We start from the raw sequence: 25,774 nt of genomic DNA, 5'->3' as shown, positions 1-25,774 counted from the left end.
GCGGGGCGGCCATGGAGCGGCAGGAGCTGGCAGGCGGCGCCGAGCCCGGGGCGAGCCCGGACGGGGAGTTCCAGGCCGTGGTGCAGCGGACGCAGGTGCTGCTGCTGGCCGGGGAGACGTGGGAGCCGGACGGCGCCCAGGCCGCGCTCAGCTCCTTCGCCCACCAGGTGCTGCCCGTGGCCCGGCGCTCCGGCAGCCTGAGCCGGCCGCCCAGCCCCGCGCCGCCCAGCGCGCCCCCGGCCGGGCAGCTCATCTTCTTCCTGTTCGTCGGACCCATGAGAATATGGCTGAGCAAGAGCCTGTGTACCCAAGCTGTGTCCTTTGTGTAGGAATATCACCACTGGGACGTGGTCCTGCCTCACCAGTTCCCCATTTATTATGCTCTTCCCCTTTCCCCTTGCCATTAATGAAGAAGTTAAACACCCAAGCCTCAGGCAGCACCATAAACCCCAACTCCTAACTGAAAACTGTCGCTTTTATCGTCACTCTTTGTTCGTGGTCTTTCAGGCAGTGTTTGGTTTGATTTCAAGATAGCGATGGGGAGTCTGAGATTGTGACAATAGAAGTCACTCAGCTAGTAAGGTTGGAGCGAGGTCATAGGAATACTGTCAACAGCCGGACTGCTAGACTAGGGGCAAGCCTTGATTTTCCAGACTTCAAATACATATATTAGTCACAATTATTATGTAGTCCTGTGCCCGAAATTCACAGTGAAACTGAAATGTCTCTTTGCAGCCTCCCTCATTTTATTGAGTTTTATTTCTAATTTTTCCACAAGACCTTTCATATTGGGGTTTCCCACTCTTGTGACCAACTGTCACTCTTACTGAGTGGGACTGTGACGGGGGTAAATCAGACATCCCAGATTTGGCGCTCTAGTTAATTTGCACACAGCTTAACGGGGTGTCACAACTGGTAGGAAAAGCATGTTGGCACCAGAGGAATTTAGACTCCTTTGTTGACAGCATTGCTGTGAAGCGGGGCCTTCTTCTGTCTAGTTGGCAGTGGCTTTCTAACCATACGTGCTTTGTGTTACATATGCTTGCCAGTTGATGGTGTATTTGTATTACAGCTGAGTGCTGAAACATCCACTGAATATATGTATAATCCCTTACAATATAATGGGCTGTGTCCCAGCTCTAGGCCATGGAGGGGGGCTGTGCCCCAGGGTGAGGTGAGGCAAGGTGGTGTATTGTGACATAGCAAGAAAGTGTAATTTGTGATTCCTTCAGTATTAGGCAAGCAGAGGGCAGGAGAGTTCATGCTAACAGGACATGGACAGTGAGGGGCAGGTGTCAGAGAAACCCCCTGCTGCTGCCACTGGCGAGCAGATCCTAAAGGATTTCCAGGTTCTGATAGAGAAGGTTGGGGGGAAGCCAGAGGTGCTGCTGGTTGGAGAGTCTCAGGAGGCAAAAGACACTCGGGCTCTGATGGCGGCTTTTGTCCAAGAATTGTTCCCGGATGCTTGCAAATCAGGGATCAGTCCAGCAATGGCTGTGACCCAGACACAGCCAGGGGCCAAGCCTGGTGCTAGCAATAGTCGACCCCAACTCATCTTCTTCCTGTGCCGAGCTTCCTCCCTGCGGGGCAAGCAGGCCGAGATCCAGAAGATCTTGAAGGAAGTGAAGAAGTTTAGCCGCAGAGCCCCAGCTGCTCTGGTGGGAGTCATCGTGCAGCCCAAGAAGGAAGAGGAGACAGAGGCCCGGAAGCTGATGGAGAGCGTGCTCCAGGGTGCCTTCCCTAGACAGCCACGTAAACGAGACAAGCGGGGTAGGAAACAGGGCCAGGCACTGGAGCTGGAGGAGGTGGAGGTGGAGGTGGAAGTCTTCATTCCAGGCCGGCCACGGGGGAAACTGGCCATCATGAAAGCCGCCTGCCGAGCTTCCGAGGCCCTGCAGCAGCGCACGTCTGCAGGTGTGAAGCAGGATGGTATGGACAGATTGGGGGGGGGAGGGTAGCCAGGGAGCACGTGGGGGCAGTAGATGGAGGAGTGAAGTACATAGTCTAGAAGTCTAAATAATAAGATGGGTGAACTAGTGTGCCTCGTGATAAAGGAGGATATTGATATAAGAGGCATCACAGAAACCTGGTGGACTGAGGACAATCACTGGGACACAATCATTCTGGGGTGCAAAATATATCTGAGGACAGAACAGGGAGGGGGAGTGGCACTTTATGTGAAAGAAAATGTAGAATCAAATGAAGTAAAAATCTTAAGTGAATCCACATGTTCCATAGAATCTCTATGGATAGTAATTTCATGCTCTAATAAGAGAATAACATTAGGGATCTATTATCGACCACGTGACCAGGACAGTGATAGTGATGAAGAAATGCTAAGGGAAATTAGAGAGGCTATCAAAATTAAGAACTCAATAAAAGTGGGGGATTTCAATTATCCCCATATTCATAGAATCATAGAATATCAGGGTTGGAAGGAACCTCAGGAGGTCATCTAGTCCAACCCTTTGCTCAAAGCAGGACCAATTCCCAACTAAATCATCTGGAAACATGTCACCTCAGGACGAAATGCAGAGACAAAATTTCTCGATATTTTAAATGACTGCTTCTTGAAGCAACTGGTACGGGAACCCACAAGGGGAGAGGCAACTCTCTATTTAGTCCTGAGTGGAGTGCAGGAGCTGGTCCAAGAGGTAACTATAACAGGACCTCTTGGAAATAGTGACCATAATATAACAACATTTAACATCCCTGTGGTGGGAAGAACATCTGAACAGCCCAACACTGTAGCATATAATTTCAAAAAGGGGAACTATGCAAAAATGAGGGGGTTAGTTAAACAGAAATTAAAAGGTACATTGGCTAAAGTGAAATCCCTGCAAGCTGCATGGATGCTTTTTAAAGACCATAATAGAGGCCCAACTTAAATGTATATCCCAAATTAAGAAACACAGTAAAAGAACTAAAAAAGTCACCATGGCTTAACAACCATGTAAAAGAAGCAGTGAGAGAGAAAAAGGCATCTTTTAAAAAGTGGAAGTCCAATCCTAGTGAGGTAAATAGAAAGGAGCATAAACACGGCCAAATTAAGTGTAAAAATGTAATAAGAAAAGCCAAAGAGGAGTTTGAAGAACGACTAGCCAAAAACTCCAAAGGTAAACACAAAATGTTTTTTAAGTACATCAGAAGCAGGAAGCCTGCTAAACAACCAGTGGAGCCCCTGGATGATCGAGATACAAAAGGAGCGCTTAAAAACAATAAAGTCATTGTGGAGAAACTAAATGGATTCTTTGCTTCAGTTGATTCCCAAACCTGAGCTGGCTTTTGTAGGTGACAAATCTGAGGAACTGTCACAGATTGAAGTGTCACTAGAGGAGGTTTTGGAATTAATTGATAAACTCAACATTAACAAGTCACCGGGACCAGATGGCATTCACCCAAGAGTTCTGAAAGAACTCAAATGTGAAGTTGCGGAATTAACTATGGTTTGTAACCTGTCCTTTAAATCGGCTTCTGTACCCAATGACTGGAAGTTAGCTAATGTAACACCAATATTTAAAAAGGGCTCTAGAGGTGACCCCGGCAATTACAGACCGGTAAGTCTAACGTCGGTATCGGGCAAATTAGTTGAAACAATAGTAAAGAATAAAATTGTCAGACACATAGAAGAACATAAATTGTTGGGCAAAAGTCAACATGGGTTCTGTAAAGGGAAATCGTGTCTTACTAATCTATTAGAGTTCTTTGAAGGGGTCAACAAACATGTGAACAAGAAGGATCCAGTGGACATAGTATACTTAGATTTCCAGAAAGCCTTTGACAAGGTCCCTAACCAAAGGCTCTTACGTAAATTAAGCTGTCATGGGATAAAAGGAAAGGTCCTTTCATGGATTGAGAACTGGTTAAAGGACAGGGAACAAAGGGTAGGAATTAATGGTAAATTCTCAGAATGGAGAGGGGTAACTAGTGGTGTTCCCCAAGGGTCAGTCCTAGGACCAATCCTATTCAATTTATTCATAAATGATCTGGAGAAAGGGGTAAACAGTGAGGTGGCAAAGTTTGCAGATGATACTAAACTACTCAAGATAGTTAAGAACAAAGCAGATTGTGAAGAACTTCAAAAAGATCTCACAAAACTAAGTGATTGGGCAACAAAATGGCAAATGAAATTTAATGTGGATAAATGTAAAGTAATGCACATTGGAAAAAATAACCCCAACTGTACATACAATATGATGGGGGCTAATTTAGCTACAACTACTCAGGACAAAGATCTTGGAGTCATCGTGGATAGTTCTCTGAAGATGTCCATGCAGTGTGCAGAGGCGGTCAAAAAAGCAAACAGGATGTTAGGAACCATTAAAAAGGGGATAGAGAATAAGATGGAGAATATCTTATTGCCCTTATATAAATCTATGGTACGCCCACATCTCGAATACTGCATACAGATGTGGTCGCCTCATCTCAAAAAAGATATACTGGCACTAGAAAAAGTTCAGAAAAGGGCAACTAAAATGATTAGGGGTTTGGAGAGGGTCCCAAATGAGGAGAGATTAAAGAGTCTAGGACTTTTCAGCTTGGAAAAGAGGAGACTAAGGGGGGATATGATAGAGGTCTATAAAATCATGAGTGATGTGGAGAAAGTAGATAAGGAAAAGTTATTATTTATTCCCATATGTAGCAGGGTGCTGGTGCAAAGGCACCTAATTAGCCCCTGCTCAGCCAGCCCCAATCAGGGGGAATAGATTGGGGCTGGGGAGAAGCCTGGTGCCTGGCCTGTAGAACTGGCTGCACCTGCGGGCCTGAGGCTTCAAGGGCTATAAAGGCTGGCTGGCAGCCAGACAAAGGGGGAATGGCCAGGGGAAGGTCAGTCTCCAGGCTGAGGGCAGACTCTGTGCAGGAGAGGCGATTGTAAGGCCTACAAGCTCTGTATATAGTATATCACTGGTAGTGGGAGAATGGGGTGTAAATAAAGCCACGGGTGCTGAAGAACTAGAAGCCCCTCTGCGCTTTGTTGGGGTGACAGAGCGCCCCAGGAAGAGGGGCGGGCAGAGGACCTTGCTACACCATAATACAAGAACTAGGGGCCACCAAATGAAATTAATAGGCAGCAGATTTAAAACAAATAAAAGGAAGTTCTTCTTCACGCAGCGCACAGTCAACTTGTGGAACTCCTTACCTGAGGATGTTGTGAAGGCTAGGACTATAACAATGTTTAAAAGGGGACTGGATAAATTCATGGAGGTTAAGTCCATCAATGGCTATTAGCCAGGATGGGTAAAGAATGGTGTCCCTAGCCTCTGTTTGTCAGAGGATGGAGATGGATGGCAGGAGAGAGATCACTTGATCATTGCCTGTTAGGTTCACTCCCTCTGGGGCACCTGGCATTGGCCACTGTTGGTAGACAGGATCCTGGGCTGGATGGACCTTTGGTCTGACCCAGTACGGCCATTCTTATTTTCTTACAGTACGCAAGTGGGGAGACATTGGATGGCAGGATGAGGAAGCTGGGCACTCGGGGTTTCAGGTCACGGCCATTTTATTGGTGGTGGTGGTTGTTATTTTTGAACAGACTGAAGATGGGGGAGAGCTCTGTGTGAATCATAAATATGAGCTCTTTATGGCTCTTCTATAGCTGATTAATGTGTGGGGTAGGTGTTCCCAGCACACCACTGCGGGCTGCTTGGGTCAGGATCTGTAAAGCGCCCAGCACATTTTCAGGTTCCATGTAAATAATAATGACCCTGCCACACCACCTAGGCGCTAGGCCACTTTGGGAGCTGTGTGCCCCCTCCGAGAAAAATGATTCAAGGGACGGACGCCCACTCTCCCTTCGGAGAACAGTCTGGATTCTGCAATGATTAGACCAGAACAGTGGGTCTGGCAAAGAACCTTCTGCTTCAGAAGACGTCTTGCTGCTACTTTGGTATTGATAATGCAACAGGAGGCTGGGGCCTTGTGACGTTCCCTAGTGTTATCCGGACCGGTGATCTGCTAGGTCACTCCAATCCTTGACTCTGGGAGCCAGCCTGACCCTGCTCTGCTGTGAGACCCCCACTCCTGGGCTGTTCACACACAGCCTCTAGCGTGTAAGCTGCTCCCAGCTACGTGAGTGAGCACTTTTGGCCAGCCGCTGCTTGGATTGTGCAACTGAATGACACTAGTCAATATCTCTGGTCCCAGACACGACCCTAGGAACCTCTGTCTTGCAGTGTCCAGTTATGCCCGCTGGATGCTGCAAGCTTATATGAGTTTGTCAATTTAACAAATAAATTGATATGTACCAGGCTTGTTATTCCAAGGGGAGTCTCTGACATGCTTCAAACCAAATCCACTGCTTCAGGTAGAATAAACAAACAGATTTATTAACTACAAAGATAGATTTTAAGTGATTATAAGTGAAAGCACAATAAGTCAGATTTGGTCAAATGAAATAAAAGCAAAATGCATTCTAAGCTGATTTTAACACTTTCAGTGCCCTTACAAACTTGATGTTTCTCACCACAGACTGGCTGGTTTCCCCTCAGCCAGGCTCACCCCTTTGATCAGAGCTTCAGTAATAATTGGAGATATACCAATCTCCTAGAGCTGGAAGGGACCTTGAAAGGTCATCACATCCAGCCCCCTGCCTTCACTAGCAGGACCAATTTTTGCCCCAGATCCCTAAGTGGCCCCCTCAAGCATTGAACTCACAACCCTGGGTTTAGCCGGCCAATGCTCAAACCACTGAGCTATCCCTCCCCCTTAGGGCAGTGTCCTTTGTTCCTGTGAGGCTGGGCTGGGTTTGTCCCATACATGCCTTGATGAGGTGTGAACTGCCCCTCTGCTCTTAGAGAGCTTTTGCCTGGGCTTTCTTTAAGCCATGAGGACACATTTTCAGCCTCATAACTATATACATGAAATTATAACCTATATATAACATCACTGTAACAACAATTACTATAACATCACTGTAACAACAATGCTCAGTGCATCATGAGCCTTCCGAAGACACTCAACATGACAAACTTTGCACTGGATACCACACAATCATTTTATAAGGATGAACATGGGTATTTCCACAAGGTAGAGAACGTCACAGGCCTGTCATGGTGCTCTAAAGTCAGTTACCATTCCTCTGGATGTACAGTGGAACCCCAAAGTTACAAAGACCTCAGGAGTGGAGATTGTGCAGAACTCTGAAATGTTCCTAACTCTGAACAAAACATTCTGGTTCTTTCAAAAGTTTACAATTAAACATTGACATAACACAACTTTGAAACTTTACTGTGCAGAAGAAAAATGCTGCTGTCTCTTTATTTTTTTAGTAGTTTACGTTTACCATGGTACTGTACTGTATTCACCCTTTTTTTTTTTGGTCCCTGCTGCTGCCTGATTGTACTTCTGGTTCTGGTTCATAACTCTGGTGTTCATAACTCTGAGGTTCTCCTATATCTGTTGAAGCAGCCTTCATAGCTTCTTTGTCTGCCCCATCCCCCATTGCTGCATGTGCTGTAAGCCCCTGGAACCGGTCATACAGTCCCCCATCTCACAGGCCCGCTGCTCTGTTAATGTAGGATTTGCTGCTGGGTGAGGGGCTGTTGGCAATCTGCTGTTTGGTGCCTGCTGGGTTGGCGCATGAGGAGGAGCTGTTTGGGGTTTGAGCGAGGGATGGAGAACATAAGAACAGCCATACGGGGTCAGCCCAATAGTCCATCTGGCCCAGTGTCCTGTCTTCTGACAGTGGCCAGTGCCAGATGCTTCTGAGGGAATGAACAGAACATGGCAATTTCAGGTGATCCTCCCCTGTTGTCTACTCCCAGCTTTTGGCAATTGGAGGTTTAGGAATGCCTGGAGCATGGGGTTGCATCCCTGCCCATCTTGGTTAATAGCCATTAATGGACCTATCCTTCATTAACGTATCTAATTCTTTTCTGAACCCAGTTATACTTTTGGCCTTCACAACATCCCTTGGCAGTGAGTTCCACAGGTTGACTGTGCATTGTCTGTCGAAGTACTTCCTTTTGTTTGTTTTAAACCTGCTGCCTATTAATTTCATCAGGTGACCCAGAGTTCTTTTGTTATGCGAAGGGGTAAATAACACTTCCTTGTTACGCTCTCTACACCAGTCATGATTTTATAGACCTACCACCCCTTAGTTGTCTCTTTTCTAAATTGAACAGTCCCACTCTTTTTAATCTCTCCTCATATGGAAGCTGTTTCATACCCTGATCATTTTTGTTGCCCTTCTCTGTACCTTTCCCAATTCTGATATATACTTTTTGAGACGGGACGACCAGAACTGCATGCAGTATTCAAGGAGTGGACATACTATGGATTTATATAATGGAGTTATATTTTCCATTGTATTATCTATCCCTTTCCTGATGGGACCTAATAACCTGTTAGCTTTTTTTTTCACTTCAGCTACACACTGAGCAGATATTTTCACAGAACTATCCACAATCTCTCCAACATCTCTTTCTTGACCCCGTCATTTTATAGATCTAGTTGGGATTATTTTTGTCAATGTGCGTTACTTTATACTTATCAACACTGAATTTCATCTGCCATTTTCTTGCCCAGTCACCCAGTTTAGTGAGATTCCTTTGTAACTCTTCGCAGTCAGCTTTGGACTTAACTATTGAGTAGTTTAGTGTTGACCTCAAATTTGGCATCTCTATATTCACCCCCTGTCATGAATATTGAGGGGGAGGGTAGCAACCTTTATGTATGCAGTGGCATAAAATCCCTCTTTGGCAGCTGTACTGGATTGCCTTATCTGTAAGGGGTTAAGCAGTTCAAATAACCTAATTGGCACCTGACCAGAAGGACCAATGAGGAAAGAAGATACTTTCACATCTGGGGGTGGGGGGAGAGAATTTGTTTTTTTGTTCTGTGTGTTGTTCCCTCTCCGGAGGGAGGGAGAAGCCAAGCAGGTACAGTATCTCCTGCACATATACCTGGAATAATCCATCTGAAATCACAGAAACTGTGAGTAGAGCAAGGAAATGCATTAGGTTATCTTTTATTTTGCCTTGTGAATTTTTGTATGCTACAGAGGTAGTTTTATTCCTGTTTTTGTAACTGTGAAGCTGAGCCGAGAGGGGAATCCTCTGTGTTTAAAATCTTTTTATTACCCTGTAAAGTTACCTTCCATCCTGATTTTACAGGTGTAATTCTTTTATTTTTTTTCTTTATAAATAAAGTTCTTCTTTTAAGAATGGGATTGATTTCAGTGTCCCGAAGACAAAGGGTCTGGTCTGTGCTCACATTGCTAAGGCAACTGGTTGGTATATTATTCCCAAGCCTCCCCAGGAAAGGGGGTGAAGGGACTTGGGGGGATATTTGGGGGGATAGGGATTCCAAGAGACCCTTCCCTGGATTTTTGGGTAAATTACTTGGTGGTGGCAGCAATACCATCCAAGGACAAGGAAAGGAATTTGTACCTTGGGGAAGTTTTAACCGAAGCTGGTAGAATATAAGCTTAGGTGAGTCTTTCATGCGGGTCCCACATCTGTACCGCAGAGTTCAGAGTGGAGGGGAACCCTGACACCCCCTTTACTGGATCATTTATGAATATGTTGAATAGCACAGTCCCAGTACAGATCCTTAGGGGACCCCACTATTTACCTCTCTTCACTATGAAAATGGACCATTTATTCCTACCCTTTGTTTCCTGTCTTTTAACCAGTTACTGATCCATGAGAGGACCTTCCCTCTTATCCCATGACTGCTTACTTTGCTTGAGAGCCTTTGGTGAGTGACCTTGTCAAAGGCTTTCTGAAAGTCCAAGTACACTATATCCCCTGGATCCCCCTTGACCATGTTTTTTGACACCCAATTTGCCTGGTACCAATGTTAGGTTTACTGGCTTGTAATTGTCAGAATTGCTCTGGAGCATTTTTTAAAAATTGGCATTCCATTAGCTACCCTCCAACCATCTGATACAGAGGCTGATTTAAGCAAAAGGTTACATAATGCAGTTAGTAGTTCTGCAATGTCAAATCTGAGTTCCTTCAGAACTCTTGGGTGATACCATCTGGCCCTGGTGACTTACTACTTTTTAATGTATCAATTTGTTCCCAAACCTCCTCTATTCATACCTCACTCTGGGCCAGTTCCTCAGATCTGTCACTTAAAAATAATGGCTCACATGTGAGGATCCCCTCCATATCCCGTGCAGTGAAGACCGATGCAAAAAATTCATTTAGCTTCTCCACAATGGCTTGTCTGTTTCTGACATACTTATTGTTTTTTTGCGGTTAGTGTTTGTGTATTTAGCTAGTTGCTCTTAGATTCTCTCTTGCCCTGCCTTATTATACTGTTACACTTGACTTGCCAGTGTTTATGCTCCTTTCTATTTTCCTCACTAGGATTTGACTTCCAGTTTTTAAAGGATGCATGTCTTTTTGTCTCTGAGTGCCTCTTTTACTCCGCTGTTTAGCCATGGTGGCGTTTTTTGGTCCTCTTACTGCTTTTTCTGATTTGGGGTATACATTTAGTTTGAACCTCTATTATGCTACTTTTAAATAATCTCCGTGCAGTTTGCAGACTTTTCACCCTTGTGACTGTATCTTTTAATTTCCATTTAACTGGCTTCCTCATTTTTGTGTAGTTCCCCTTTTTGAAGTTAAACGCTGCTGTGGTGGGTTTCTTTGGCATTTTCCCCCCTACAAGGATGTTAAATTTAATTACATTATAGTAAATATTACTGAGCGGTTCAGCTATATTCATCTCTTGGACCAGATACCATGTGCCTCTTAGGACTAAATGAAGAATTGTCCCGCACATTGTGGGGTCCAGGACTAGGTGCTCCAAGAAATGATATCTAGAAACTTTATCTCTGCATCCATTCCTAAGATGACATATGCCCAGTCAGTGGGGGATAGTTGAAATCCCCCATTATTATTGAGTTTTCTGCCTTGGAGGGACATTCAGGGCCTGGCGGGTGGCTCAAAAGGGGCAGAGGGATTGTGCCAGGGTGTTCTCTCTTCTTACGAAGGAGAATTGCCCACCAGTTCGTGTCTATCTGTGGGATAGACTCATGGGGTCTGACATAGCAGTTCTCAGATACACTAAGAACAGCGCGGAGGAGCAAGTGCTAATTGCTGAACAGCCCCTTCTGGAGTGGTCGTGTCAACTTGTATGGTTCTAAGTACTCCTGACATGGCAGTGTTTGCTAAGGACGTGCATGTGTTGAAGGCTCCGTCCTCTTTCTGTGCAGGAGGCTGTCCCAGCTCAGGTGGGAAGAGCTTTCATTGTAAGCAGGTGGGGGATTGGTAGCCATATAGACGGTGCAATGCAGGACCTGGGACATTTGGGGGTGACACATCTGGAGGCAGCCATGCCCCTTTTGTGTCTTTCAGGAAGGATAAAGAGATCAATGATGTTGCTCAAGAGGACGGTTTGAGTTAAGTACACTTTGAAAGCTCTGCTCACGCCAAGGGAGTGACAGCATCACCTCAGTTTGAGTCAAGGACAAAAAAGCTGGGGAGGGAACTGGCTTGATTCTTGTGGAAACTGGAAACGGCCTTGGGAAAGAGCCCCAAGACTGCACGCTACTTAGACTGGATAGAAAATTCAGTAGGAAAAGAGACGCGAGGGCAGCAGACTCTTCCGTCGGTCTCGGGGATGTAAAGGACTCCAAGAAGGCCACCTTCCAAACTGCAGCGTAAAGGTGGGACAGCTGTTAGCAGGATTTCAGATGGAGTAAGGTGAAAGCTAGTGAAGCACCATGTGAAGTTTCCAGGGAGAAACAGGAGATCCAACCACAGGCCTGAGAAAGGACCGAGAGACTGGGGGGGAACTCCTGGGTGATCCCATTTACAGATCCCTTGAGAGACCCTAACGTGGCCACTTGCACCCTGAAAGAACCTGGGGATAAGCATTTTTCACACCCAGATTGAGGAAGGCAGGAACTGAAGAGCCCCCCCCAGCCTTATTTTCCTCTCCCTGAGCCATGATGTAAAGAATCCCTGCTGTAACAGGCATCGTGGTGTCTGCTCTCCAAGAGACCAAGGGTGTGGTGAGAACCCTGCCCGAGGAGCAGTTTGAGGGGTGGGCTGACTGACTGAGCTTGGATGGTGTGACGTTATTGATATAATCTGGGACCATATAGAACATGGTCGCAACCAAGGTCCTGTAGTGGCACCAAATCTTATGTAAAGGGGGTCATATAAGGTGTCTAAGACAAGGTTATGATTGGCTGGTTATGATTATACTGTCTATATGCATGTGTCATTTTTGTGGTTGAAGTTATGAATATTGGCTATACTGTCTGTATTTCAAACTTATGCGGTGCTTCTGGGAGACATCCCAGACAAGTTGGTGTTAGCTCTGCCTAACCTGCTTGATGGCCCATTAAGGATCATCAGCTACACAACTGACCCATTGGGAGAAGGTAGATACGCCTTGTAACTCAGCAAAGTATGCAGGGACGTGCCCATGTGACTCCAGACTCCATTTTGCTGTAATTTTCCACAGTAAGAACAAAGAGGTTCTTACACCTGGAAAAGACTATAAAAGGCTGATGCCTCATCTCCATCTTGTCTTCAGTCCTGCTTCTTACCTCTGGAGGGACTTTGCTACAAATGGAAGTGCTACACAAAGGACTGAATGACTCATCCCAGCTGTGGATGTTTTCCAGAAAGTTGATTTGAACCTACAGTTTACTCCATCACTGCTACAAGCCTGAACCAAGAACTTTGCCATTACTGTATGTAATTGATTCCATTTAACCAATTCTAGTTCTCATCTCTATCTTTTTCCTTTTATGAATAAACCTTTAGATTTTAGATTCTAAAGGATTGGCAACAGCGTGATTTGTGGGTAAGATCTGATGTGTATATTGACCTGGGTCTGGGGCTTGATTCTTTGGGATTGAGAGAACCTTTTTTTTTTTTTTGCATTGGGGTGTTGGTTTAACCATTTGTCCCCATAACGAGTGGCGCTGGTGGTGATACTGGGAAACTGGAGTGTCTAAGGGAATTGCTTATGTGACTTGTGGTTAGCCAGTGGGGTGAGACCAAAGTCCTCTTTGTCTGGCTGGTTTGGTTTGCCTTAGAGGTGGAAAAACCCCAGCCTAGGGCTGTGACTGCCCTGTTTTAAGCAATTGGTCCTGAATTGGCACTCTCAGTTGGGTCCCACCAGAACCACATCGTTACAGATGGGAGATGGTGTGTTGCGCTCAGAAGGCCTGGAAACACAAGCAACCTGATTGGACATGCCAGAGCAAACTGGAGCTGGTTTGTAGCAGGACCTACTGAGGCTGCTTCCGGCCTGCAGGGCCACCTTCGCTCTGCCCTCCCTTTTTTCGAACTTGTCTGTGAGGTATCGGAGGGGCATTGAAGACACACGGGGAAGGTTCCCTTGGACTTGTGCGCCCAGGCCTGGTGGGTTGAGGGTAACAGCTGCAGATTTTACACACTGGCTTTGAGTTTGTGAGGAGGTCAGCGTGCTGGATGGAGCCCACACTGGCTGAGTGACTCCTCCCCAATGACCTGCTTAGCTAGCCTGCCTTTGGATTGTGAGATGAAAAAGGTTCCTTCAGCCCACACAGTGCATTCTACCCACACAAAGGATGTTGTGGCTTTGAGGTTTGCGCCAGTTGAGATCCAGCACTACAGCTGGATTGTCTGATCTTACCAGGACGTGTTGAACTTGAATTTGAGGGGACCTTTGGCTTGATGGCTTCAGAGAGACTGTCCACAGACAATCACATTGCTTGAGCTGTAGCTTGTGCATAGGAATCCCCAGTGATTCCTTAGTGATATTAAGCCATCAGGGGATAACTCTTCAGCATGTTCTTTCTGCCTTATGCATTTGGATGCCTGGAGGAGGGGACAGCTCCACTTCTGGGTGGTTGGGAGAGCGTCAAGTTTCTAACAGGAACCGCTGCAGGGAAACAGCCACTGCCACCATCACCATCGCCTTCTGAAGGCTGGAGAGCCATAACCAGATGGGGTAAAAAAGGATGGAGCTGTAGGGTGAATCGTAGGATGGCAGGGATATGTAAACAGGCCTCCTTTAAATCTGTCCAGGATGAAAGGTCACCCAGACTGCTCGCTGCTAGACATGATACCAGATTCTGAGCTCTGCATCAGCACATGTCCAATACACTGATCTAGCTAAAGAAGTTGGCATTTTAGGTCTAGTGCTGAATGCACCCCACTGGCTACATGGCCCCTGAGAATTCTCTTGAATATGTGTCTGTATGCAGCTGCTGCCCAGGCACATGGCCTATGGCCTTTACTGCAGCTGAGAAGCTGCTTCTCAACATTGGGAAAAAGGGAAGAAAATATTAGTTTGGGAGAAGGAGGAGCAGTAAGAGTCCCTGAGACAATTGAGTAACCCATTTGCCCTGTGTCATGGCTGCCCACTTTTGCTGAAAAAGGAAACTCTTGGTCCTCTGAGTGTCCTGCTGAGAATTGGGACAGGCTGGTTCAGAAGTGGAAAATGTGGGAGACAGGGACGTTTCTGTCAGACTGATGGGCCTGAGGAAGGAAATGAATGAGGAATCTCTCTCTGTGTGGCTTGTGCTTTCAGGGAGATTAGTAGATGGAGCAGGGAAGGTCAGGGGCTGGACCTGAAAAGTTTTTGAGAAAAACTCCTGTCGTTAATCTGAGGTAACATTTCAAAAGTATCCGTGACTTAGGAGCCCAAGTCCCATTTTCAACAATGATTTAGGTGCTAGGAGCCTAATGCTCATAGGACAACGTTCACTGCAGTACAGGCAGCCACCTCCTGCCCTCCTACTGCAGAGGCAGGAAGGAAACTGGCTGGAGGCAGGAAGGGATGGAGCTGATAGTACCAATGAAGGCTGCTCTCTTCATAACCTGCCCGACTGCAGCAAGGAGGAGGAGCTGTCCCATGAGCCCTGAGCCACGGAAACATTGCTGGCTTGAACGTTTTGTGGCTGACTGACCCGAGCAAACTGCCTGGCGTTCTACAGTGTCCTCTTTGCGTTCACATGATTTATAAAGGGTTCACTCCTTGGGGCAGGCCTGTCGTTCTGTTCTGGGTTTGGCAGCTCCCAGCCCAGTGGGACCTGGGTCTTTAATTCTAGCCCCTAGGTGTTGTCACAGTACAAATAACTAATAATGCCAAGCCTCGTAGAGTGGGGAACATTTCTGCTGTCTTGTGTTTGACACTGTAAGTGTTCATAGCAAGATGCACTGACCAGTTGATAAATTGGATGTAACTTCGAATCCCAGTGGAGCCGTAGAAGAAAAGGCTCCGTCTGTGCAGGAGGTTGCGGTGGTGGGCTTTAGTTTGGAGTTTTTGTCTTACTAAATATCTACCCATGTGGCTAGACGTTGACGTTAGAGAAGGCAAAGCCAAAGACATTCTCCTTGTACTGTGGGTGGAAGGTGGGGAGAGCTGGGACGGTCCTTAGTTCCTGGAGAAGTTAATTCCACCGCCTTGAACCAGCCCCTGAGGAAGCTCCATCTCCCACTCAGGCGAGCTTTATCTTATTGTAGAGCGCTCCATTGGGCCAGAGGAGTACTGTGGTCCACCGAGGCTCCCTCTGTGTAGGACCAAGGCTCTATTGAAGGGTTGGGGGGGAAGCAATAGGAGGAAGTGGAGAGGCTTCTGTCAGCCCTGCTGATCGAGGGAGTGTGTCTGTCAATTGTGAAGTGGGGTCATAACTTAGAGGCCGTGTCAGAGCGTTGGCTGCTAATGGGTTCCTGGGGAGTAGCTGTGCTAAGAGTGTTTCTTCCAACTACGCCTGGCAAGGTGAGGGTGACCATTTCTTCTGGATGAAGGGAACTTGCTACTTGCATCTGCACCTTTGTGTTCTCTGCACTAGGCTGCTGTAACATGGTCTTCTTGGGGCTGCCTCCTAAGGAAACTTGGAAAGTGAAACTGGTGCTGAATTTGGCTGCTTGAATTTTTAGTGGAGCTTCATATCAGGAGTCCTGGCTCTACACTGGGTGTTTTATTCTTTACTTGTGGAGTTTGGGGAGTTAGTTTTAAACTATAACACTCTAGGGCAGTAGTTCTCAAACTTGTGTACTGGTGACCCCTTTCACACAGCAAGCCTCTGAGTGCGACCCCCCTGGGGGGGTGCCTGTCCTGCCTGTCCTGCCTGTGATCCACCACTGGGAATGCCGTTCTGGAGTCGGGCGACTCAAGGACACAAGTTGTTTCATGTGAGAATTAATTAGTCACCTGCCTGACTCCACACACAATGTCCAGAGAAGGAGGAAGCAGCAGGGGTCTGACCCTTACTACCTTTAGCCCAGTGGTAAGAGCACTCACCTGGGACATGGGAGACCTGGGTTCAGTTCCCCCCGTGCTTGATGTGGAGAAAAGATTTGAACAAGTGTCTCCCACCTCTCAGGAGATGCGCTAACCGCTGGGCTTTGAGATATTCTGATGTGGGGCTCCCTGAATCTCTCTTGTTGAAGCCTCTTCCTCTGGCTAGCTTTCGAGTGGGACATGATCCAGTAAGTGGTCTCTGAGTACACCTGCTGGATTGAGTGAGGTGCTCATAGGCCTGTCTTCTGCCAGGTTGGGGGTTGCTGTGGGGAATCAGGTGGGAGATAGGTACCGGTCCTGGACACCCAGAGGGAGGCAGAAGTGTTCATGCCCAGAGCCAGGAATTTAGGTTCCTAGAGAACTAGTACAGCGGAAATGTAGGCACTGAGTGATTTTAGACACCTATGGGGTTAGGCAGCAACCGAGCGGGGGTTTTGTGGATTGCCATGGCATCTAAAACTGGAACGTAGGCTCCTAAATATATAACCTTTTTACAATTTTTCATAACATTTTCTTTGCCAGAAGACGCTGTTTGGGTTTCACGAGCCACCCTCTTCAAAGTCCTGGGGGCGCTCTGTGTGGCGTGCGCTGGTGTTATTGGAAGCCAGTACATAAACATTCGCACCTGAGACTGGGTCCCATCGGGCCGGCTTCCTGCCCACAGGTGGGTGTCCTTTGACTCTACTCTGCTAGTTACATTTAGCCATTAGCAAACGAATCTGTCCACAGCGATGTCCCATTAGCAAACCCACTTGTCTAACATAGTCTGTCTGCCAGATGGAAGCTTGTCAAGTGACTCACGCTGTATTCTAAGTAAAATATGCTTAGCAGTTCATTAGACTTTGGCATCCATAACTAATTACATTTGTTGCATCGCTTGTAAGGCAGTGACTCTTACACGGCAATATGCTAATGTCACAGGGACTGTGCCCCAATGCAGGGCCTATTCCTGGCGATAATAGTTTATATGGTCTCTGGTCAGTGCCTTTTATCTGAGGATCTCCAAGCCCTTCAGGAGGCGCTCTAAGTAAAACTTTGTTCCAGTCAGATAGAGGATGTCCCTTCTTCCTGTTCTAAGTACCATGGGCCTGATTTTTCTGCCCTGGTTCAAGCCCCTTTGCACCGTCCAGGTGGCACAGAGGAGTTGAATCTGGCTCTGAGGATTCCCCCAGCATAGCATAGCCAACCCAGACACCAAATACTCCCCACCCTGCCCTGGTGTAGGGGTGGTGCCCAGGGTGGAGCATGTCCATGCTACACTGATTCACAGCTGGCTCAAGGCATATAGGGACCCTATATTGCTATAGTGCCTAGAGGCCAACCAGGTCAGGACCTTGACGTGCTGGGTGCTGTGTAAACCTAGTAAATGACAGCCCCTGTCCCAAAGAGCTTGCATTGCATGTGGCCAACTGGTCTATAATAGAGTAGCACCTAAGCTGCTCTGGCTCATGCTGATAGGCTGGGGCAGGTATCATGGGATTCACGGAGACTGGTCCCTCCACCTTGGGTATCTTGGTACAAGAGAAACTCTTTCACTACGTTCTGAGGGTGGGAGTGTCTTAAATCTGCATCGTCACCCCTCCCGCACTATATCCCCCACAGTTATGGCTTACATTAGCCGCCATCTTTTGTGCTCCCTCTGTTGCATCTACTACAGAAGCTCCGACAGCTATTCCTGGAGCTGGGCTGAAATTCTCCAGGATTTTGTACAAAGTTTTGCGGAGCGGGAAGATGCAAACATTCACCCTTGCTTCCCAGAGCCAAGAGAGCAACAACTTTTATACTCACGCCACTGAGTTATCCATACAATGGAGAGGAAACGAATTATAACCAAATAAAACTTACCAAAGTGTGTTTTCTCTCTAAGCAAAACATAAGTATTAACATTAGTCACTAGGCAGCTAACTTGCCTGTAAATCTGTGGTTTGTTTTTCATTAATAGTGTAATCTACAGAGGTGTTACTCAGGCCATGAACAACCATATGTTGTAGCATTCTATGCATGTTACCTAGAACACACTGCTGCTGCTATCTCCTAGCCTGACGTATGTATTTTCATTTTTTTCCCAGATCCTCTGTCCACCTGGATCTCACCTGTCATCCAAAATAAAAAACATCAGCACCTGTTACTGTTTTGTGTTTGTGTTAATACAGAGCTCCAAAATTAAAGTTGTTGCAACGCGCGTCTGTTATAAAGTCCTATGTTAATCCACCAAGAATTTTGGCTTAGAAAATTGATTTGGTATGAAAATTACCAGATTTGCTCAGAAGGCAAAGGAAAAACATTCTGCAAAGTTTGAAGAAAATGAATCAAACAGTTTTAGAGTTACAGATCATTTAAAAAAATACTCCATGTGAAATTTGGCATGTCTGACATTTTTGTTGGGTCTCTCTAGCTCACAAAAAGATTTGTTTGTTATCCTTCAAATTTTCATAGAGTTAAATGTCCTGAAAAACTCATGCCTTGGTTCTATTGGGATAAAATGGATTGTAGTTAAGCAAACATTATTAATGTTTTTTGTTGGGACCCAGTTCTGTTCCTATTCCTAAGTGTGTGATGCATTGGGTTTTAATTTTGTTTTGATTTTTTTTTGTTTTGGTTATTGACGGCTGTGGTTATTTTGTTGGTTATTGACCAGATACTATAGGGGTGTGTGAGAGTAAGTTGATTTCCATTGGTGGGTTACAGTTTAGAAAGGACATAAGGTTCCTTCTATATCGGAGAGCTAAGCATAACTTTCTTTTACTTCAAGTTTGGACTGAGTTTGAAGCTTCAAGATCAGGGTTCTGGACCCACCTTCTGCACCCTGTGTGATTTGTAACTGTGAGGATATAGCCCAGGGGTGGGCAAACTTTTTGGCCTGAGGGCCACATCTGGGTATGGAAATTGTATGGTGGGCCGTGAATGTTCACAAAATTGGGAGTGCAGGTGAGGGCTCTGGCTTGGGGTGGGGCCAGAAATGAGGATTTCAGAGTGTGGGAGGGGGCTGAGGCTGGGGGCTGAGGGGAGGGCTCTGGCTGGGGGTGCAGGCTCTGGGATGGGGCTGGGGATGAGGAGTTGGGGGTGCAGTTTGCTCTGAGCTGGGATGGAGGGGTTTGGAGGGGGGAAGGGGATCAGGGCTGGGGCAGGAGGGTTGGGGCACAGGAGGGGGTCAGGGTGCAGGCTCCGGGCAGCACTTACCTCATGCAGCTCCCAGAAGCAGCAGCCTGTCCCCCCTCTGGCTCCTCTGCCCCTGCAGTTCCCATTGGCCATGGTTCCCATGCAGACCCCCTGGCTGCCCCTACGTGTAGGAGCTGGAGGGGGGACAGGCTGCTGCTTCTGGGAGCTGCGCGGAGCAGGGCAAGCCCCGGACCCCGCTCCCCGGCAGGAACTTGAGGGCTGGATTAAAATGTCTGGAGGTCTGGATGCGGCCCCCAGGCCGTAGTTTGCCCACCCGATATAGCCTTTTTATAGTTAAGGTTACAACGCATTAGAAATCTGACTTTGATCCCCTTTGTTAGACAAGAAATAAGGGGGTTAAAAAGACAAACCATCTTGTTTTCACATTTGTAGGACAATAGAGAATATTTTCTAATGTTTTTGAGTAAACTGAGTAAGGGCTTTTTGAGATTTAAATCATTTGAAGTGCCTCCTTTTTGTGATGTGTGGCGGGTGTGTGTTGTTTCTTTGTGTGATCATGCTGGGCCAAGAGAGGGACAGTGTAGCACGAGTGTGAAATATAAGTAGAGCTTGACAGGCCGAAGCAAGAGGCAGTTTTCAATGTTAGGAATGGTAAAATGTTTACAAAATTGCCATTATTTGAAAACTAGACGTTAGTCTCTGTCAGTGAAGCCAAGGAGAAAAAACTTGGTGAGGGAGAATTTTCACTGTCAACCTCTGAACTAGCCCAGGTTACGCCTCAAAAGTGAGAGGAAACATCAGTGGGGAAATTCTGGCCCTTTTGAGATCAATTGAGATTTTGCCCTTGACTACGGTGGGGCCAGGACTGCACCTTAGGACAACTCTCCCTGCCTTTCTCGCCAAAGCGCCTCCTTCACCTAGGGGCAAGACGTACTGGGGTAACTGGGGAATAGAAAATATAAATGCCCTGGAAAAAGTTACATAAGAAATTTTGGATAAGGCTGGGGACAGAATCCTGGTACAGATTTAAGGCTAGAAAGGAACATTCTGATCATCAAACAGGCCGCGTGCATAGCACAGGCCAGAGACTGTCACCCAATATTCCTACAGCAGCTGAATAACTTACTAGGAGACCCATCTTGAATCCAGTACACCAGGGGTTCTCAAACGGGGGGTTGGGACCCCTAAGGGAGTCGCGAGCTGTCAGCCTCCACCCCAAACCCTGCTTTGCCTCCAGCATTTATAATGGTGTTAAATACATTTAAAAGAGTTTTTAATTATAAGGGGGGTGGGGTGTCACACTCAGCGGCTTGCTGTGTGAAAGGGGTCACCAATACAAAGGTTTGAGAACCACTGCAGTGCACCACACTGCCTGTCACTGTATCAAATCCCTGCACTTAGGTCAACGGTCAATTTCAGCTAGTAAATCCTCTCCACCCTTTTAAGAGGATTTGAGAACTACATGTAATAAAGCAATATAAAAGCAAATCATTAAAACAGGTTCAGTAGCTTAGCAGTAAGGTGGCCTAGGGTGTTAGACACGTGCTGTGGAACCAGGAAAGCGAAGTTCTAGTCTTGGTCTGATGCTTACTCTGCTAATATGGTTTGTGTTCGGAGTGGTGAAGGGAAGCTGTACAGTGCTTGCAGGGAGCACTTAGCTACATTTGTGTAGCTTGTCAGCTGTGTTTTGCATGAGGCAGGGTTCTGCAGGAGCCAAAATTAGCTTAGCTGGCACCACCCACCTCTTTAATTCAATAATTTGGTGACACAGCCCGTTAATTTAACCCTTTAAAAACTTCCTTCATTTACTTTACAAAATATAAGAAAATTGTGTGTGCTTACATAGGCAGGGTAGGATTTGTTACCCAGACCTAAAACGTATGATCTAAGATCTAGAACTAAGACTTTGCAATTACATTGGGTCAGAATTTGATCCCTTTCTTAGCCTTAGTGTCTTACTCTATATGTATCAGAGGGGGAGTCGTGTTAGTCTGGATCTGTAAAAGCAGCAAAGAGTCCTGTGGCACCTTATAGACTAACAGTAATAAAAATAAAAGAAAATAAATAAATAAATAGACTAACAGACGTTTTGCAGCATGAGCTTTCATGGGTGAATACCCACTTCGTCGGATGCAAGTAGTGGAAATTTCCAGGGGCAGGTATATATTATGTTTGTTTTAAACCTTCTGCCTATTAATTTCATTTGGTGGCCCCTAGTTCTTGTGTTATGAGGAGTAAATAACACTTCCTTATTTACTTTCTCCACACTGATCATGATTTTATAGACCTCTATCATATCCCCCCTTAGTCGTCTCTTTTCCAAGTTGAAAAGTCCCAGTCTTATTAATCTCTCCTCATACAGAAGCTGTTCCATACCTCTAATAATTTTTGTTGCCCTTTTCTGAACCTTTTCCAATTCCAGTTGAGCTAAAGGAAGATCTCTTTAGCTGTCGCCTGTAGGAACATCCTTACGTTCAATCTAATCTGTAACCAGCCAATAAAGGGCAACAGGATCCCAAATATACAGTGCCCAATCTTGTAATCTCATAAACCAATGGCAAAAAAAGCTTCAGCTAATATCTGCAAAAGCAAGATTGAGCTGAAAATTATCCACAACAAAAATCATTAATAACTTTGGTTAATTACAACCTATTTTAATCAAATTTAGCAACTGAACAAGTTCAAAAGATGATTTAACAATACGGACAATTTGAAGGGCCAAAAAACAACCCATTTCTGAGCTAGAGGGAGACGAGCATTAATCAGGGCCGGCTTTAGGCACTGCAGGGCCTGATTCGAAGGAGCTGCCGCCGAAGTCCCACCGCTGTCTTCAGCAGCAGCTCAATCGCTGCCGCGGAGGAAGGTCCCTCCGCTGAAATGCCGCTGAAGGCACCGGCAACGATTGAGCTGACACCGCTGACAGTGCTGGGACTTCGGCGGCAGCTCCTTCGGGACGTTGCATGGCCCTCTTAGGGGCATGGGACCCGATAATCGCCCTAACGCCAGCCCTGGCATTAATCCAGTCATATTTAAAACAATGGAATGGTTTATGTGACTAATTGTTTTCAAAACTTACAGAAACATTTTCCTTTGCCTTCAGAGTAAGGCTATGTCTACAGTAGCACTTTTGTCCCTCAGGAGTGTGAAAAAAGCGCCCCTCATAGGGTGACCAGATGTCCTGATTTTATAGGGACAGGCCTGATTTTTGGGTCTTTTTCTTATATAGGCTCCTATTTACCACTCCCCCCCCCCCCCCAACCGCACACACACTCCCTGTCCTGATTTTTCACATTTGCTGTCTGGTCATCCTAGCGGCCCCTCAGAGTGACATAAGTTTCACTGACAAAAGCACTGGTGTGGACAGTGGTATGTTGGTGGGAGATGCTTTCCTGCTGACATATCTACCATGGCACAGAGAGGCTATGTGGGAGACAGTTACTGCGGCGCAACTGTGCTGCTGTAAGGTCTGTAGTGTAGACAGCCTAAATGTGGCAATTTTCAAGCCAAATCAAAATTTCCAAACAAAAGGAGACTAGGATCACAACAAAGGGCACAACAAAAATGACAAGATCATGGAAGGGAAGAGGGGTGGATGAAGCCCAGGTGAAGTGCCTGCTGCTTGTGGGGAGTGTAGTGTTGTCCATGGTAAAGAGATTGGCTCAGTTTTCCCTATTTTGGAATAGATTTTTTTTAATACAATGTTGCTACATGTCATAGGGTATGGCTACACTTAGCGCTTCAAAGCGCTGCCGCGGCAGGGCTTTGAAGCGCTAAGTGTAGTCAAAGCGCCAGTGCTGGGAGAGAGCTCTCCCAGCGCTGTCCATACTCCACCTCCCTGTGGGGAATAACGTACAGCGCTGGGAGCCGCACTCCCAGCGCTGGAGCTTTGACCACACTGGCGCTTTGCAGCGCCGCAATCTGCAGCACTGGAGAGGGTGTGTTTTCACACCCTGCTGCAGCGCTGCAAATTTGCAAGTGTAGCCAAGGCCTTAGAATATCAAGATTGCTCCCCTTAGGCAGTATCTAGTCCAACCCCCTCCTCAAAGCAGGACCAATCCCCAGATAGATTTTTGCCCCAGATCCCTAACTGCCCCCCCCCGGTTTGAACTCACAACCCTGGGTTTAGCAGGCCAATGCTCAAACCACTGGGCTCTCCCTTCCCCAAGAATAACAGTAGCCCCATTTTACAGAGGATGAAATAACAGCAGAGAAAGGGGGAATTGACTCACCTGCAGGCATCCAGCAGGCCATGGACTAGAACTCAGGTCCTTAAGGCCCCATCCACTGCACCTAGACCCCTTGACCAAGAACCGAGAGTGCTACCGTCGTGAGTCCGGCACCAAGAGTTTGGTTTAACAATCATGACTTTAACGCTAGATCAATAAACACACGTTGCTTTTTTGTTCTGTGTCTTTTTTTATTTGCCTTTGACTTCTGTACAGGGCGGGGTCACGTGCTCAGGCTTCTCTCTGCCAGAGCCTCTCTTGGCATCACCTGACTCCAGGCGCTGGTGCTTGGGGACCCTGCTCCGCGAGGGGCCAGCCTGGCTCCGCCCCCGCGGACAAGCCGGGGGCAGGGAGGGGCGGGGGTAGCCGGCTGCGCTACGCAGGAGGCGGGCGGGGGAGCGGCGGTCTCAGCCGCCCTAGAGCCAGCAGCGCCCTCTACAGCCTCGGCGCAGCTCAGCCGTCCGGGCCAGGCGCTACCCCTTTAAGGGGGGGAGGGGGTGGGTTCCGTTTGTGGAGACAAAGCCGGGCGCGCGGCCTCTCCGTGGTACCCGGATGGATATGAGGGGGACGCGCTCCCATTGGCCGGCGAGGGAAGGAGGCGGGACTAGTAACGGGGCCACAAAATGGAGTCTCGCTTCCCTCCGCTTACATAACGTGACCTTTCACCCTACGCGCTCTGCAACCTAAATTGTCCGCTAAGTGGGCGGGGCTAGGCCAGTAGACAGGCGCGCCACACGGCCACTAGACTGTGTGTGGCCCAGACTGCGACCAATCGGGCGGTGCCGTAGGCGGGAAGGGCCGGCCTGGCGGTAATAGCAGGTTAGGGTGCGCGCGCAGCGCTTCTGCCGGCCGCTCGCTCGGGAGGGGGGAGGGGACTCTCCCGCCATTTTTCAATCCTCCCGCCCGGGTCCTACCGCTGCCGGGGTTGCTGTGGGGAGCCGCCAGGCCCAGCCGGGGCCGCTTCGCTTCCCGTCATGGCGCCGCTACTGGGCCGCAAGCCCTTCCCGCTGGCCAAGCCGCTGCCGCCGGGGGAGGCGGGCGAGAGGTTCATCGTCCCTCACACGCAGGAGGCCTTCCGCACCCGCGAGTATCCGCCCGGCCCGTGGGGCCTGAGGGAGGGGCGGTTCCGAGGGGACAGTGGCCGTGCTGGCTCCGTACGGCTGCCGGCCCCGGCCCCGGTACCGGGAGGGGGGTGACTGAGCGGCCGCTGCCCGGGCTGGGCGTGGGGCTGCTGGCGCTGTCCCGCGGCTGCGAGGAGCTCCCGGTTGATCTGGGGCGGCGCAGGCGGGTCGAAAGTGCCCTGGGTGCCGGCCGCTGCCCCGCGTGGCCCCGCGCCCCTCTGGGGGAGGGGCAGCGCCCGCTCCCGCTGACCGGGGCCCCCTTGGCTCGCTGTGCCGCTGACAGCGCTCCGAGCCCCGGCGCTGTCACTCCCCTTGGAGCCCGGCCGTCGCGGACAGCGGCCGGCGAGAGCTGCTGGTCCGCGAAACATCAGCCGGTGGCCGGGGGCTCGGGCGGTGGGGTGCTACCGCCGGAACTGGCTGCCTCGCAGGCTCCCGCTGTCCAGCTTCTGCCCCGGCCGCCTGGGCTGCGCTTCGCCCGGCAGCCCAGCCTCGCACCGAAAGTCAACTAGTCACTTCCCGTTTTGTTTATAGTCAGTTTCTGTTACCCGATGCTGCGTGATTTGTGTGGCAGATGCTTATACAAACGGCTCTGTTCGTTTGTCACTTCTTCAGAGTTCCACCAAAGCTGCTTTATAACTCCCTGTTTCCTAGGATATTGAATGGCTTGTCTTACTGGGCAGGAAACAGGGCTTCAGCCTCCAAAAACTGATGAAGTAACTGAATACTTAAGTTCATATTGTTAGGCTGGTAGTAAACGCAGATGGTTTGTGAACACTTGCTTCTGTCTCAGGATAGTCTTGTAAAATTCAGTTCCTGTTTTATGATTTTTAATTTGGTAAAATAAAGGGAAGGGGCTTGTGTGAAAGAACCCAAGTATAAGGGTTAATTTGACACAGGCTATTTTAAGAATCTCTGACATACATGCTTGCTGCTTAAACACTTGAAATGGTAAATATGTTAAGAAAACTAGCCTTGCTAAAGCTTAGGCCCTAGAACATTGCACATTATGTTTGTTTTGTAGCCTACATAGTAGGAACTTGCAACTATAACTCTTTTTGCGGACAGTTAACTATTGGATTTAAACCATTTTAATTCTTCTTGATT

At 47.7% G+C, this 25,774-nt stretch overlaps 2 protein-coding genes and 1 long non-coding RNA gene across 5 annotated transcripts in view; 2 read left to right on the top strand and 1 right to left on the bottom strand.

Annotated features, from left to right (window-relative positions):
- Positions 1 to 1,220: 1,220 nt before the first annotated feature.
- Positions 1,221 to 18,383, top strand: LOC123353141 (uncharacterized protein C2orf72-like). Of its 3 annotated transcripts, none has more exons than XM_044993995.1 (3): positions 1,221 to 1,914; positions 16,729 to 16,867; positions 18,273 to 18,383. In XM_044993995.1, the coding sequence occupies exons 1-2, from the start codon at positions 1,275 to 1,277 to the stop codon at positions 16,830 to 16,832; spliced, it is 744 nt and encodes a 247-aa protein (XP_044849930.1). In that variant the 5' UTR covers positions 1,221 to 1,274; the 3' UTR covers positions 16,833 to 16,867; positions 18,273 to 18,383. The 3 variants fall into 3 exon arrangements, with proteins under 3 accessions (XP_044849930.1, XP_044849928.1, XP_044849927.1); XM_044993993.1 differs by having other exon boundaries at positions 16,726 to 16,867; XM_044993992.1 differs by having other exon boundaries at positions 1,221 to 1,929; positions 16,726 to 16,867.
- On the bottom strand, positions 18,096 to 24,600 carry LOC123353142. Its single transcript, XR_006574406.1, has 3 exons — positions 24,464 to 24,600; positions 23,553 to 23,621; positions 18,096 to 18,296 (listed from the first exon to the last, which is right to left on the bottom strand). It is a non-coding gene; the product is annotated as an uncharacterized LOC123353142 (long non-coding RNA).
- BAZ1B (bromodomain adjacent to zinc finger domain 1B) overlaps positions 24,506 to 25,774 on the top strand; it is an 88,092-nt gene continuing 86,823 nt past the window's right edge. Inside the window, exon 1 of the mRNA XM_044993982.1 lies at positions 24,506 to 24,636. Coding sequence (XP_044849917.1) covers positions 24,524 to 24,636 — 113 coding nt within the window. The 5' untranslated portion in view covers positions 24,506 to 24,523. The remainder of the gene's footprint in view (positions 24,637 to 25,774) is intronic.

The sequence above is a fragment of the Mauremys mutica genome, chromosome 19 (genome assembly GCF_020497125.1).
Source record: "Mauremys mutica isolate MM-2020 ecotype Southern chromosome 19, ASM2049712v1, whole genome shotgun sequence".
In the NCBI taxonomy this organism is placed as follows: Eukaryota; Metazoa; Chordata; order Testudines; family Geoemydidae; genus Mauremys; species Mauremys mutica.
This window is presented reverse-complemented; position numbering and strand designations above follow the sequence as displayed.

Bases quoted from the DNA above. Each gene is read 5' to 3' on its own strand.
- LOC123353141 (XM_044993992.1), top strand. From the start codon at position 1,275: ATGGACAGTGAGGGGCAGGTGTCAGAGAAACCCCCTGCTGCTGCCACT. The intron at 1,930-16,725 runs GTATGGACAGAT...TTTCTTTGCCAG, and splicing joins TGCAGGTGTGAAGCAGGATG to AAGACGCTGTTTGGGTTTCA.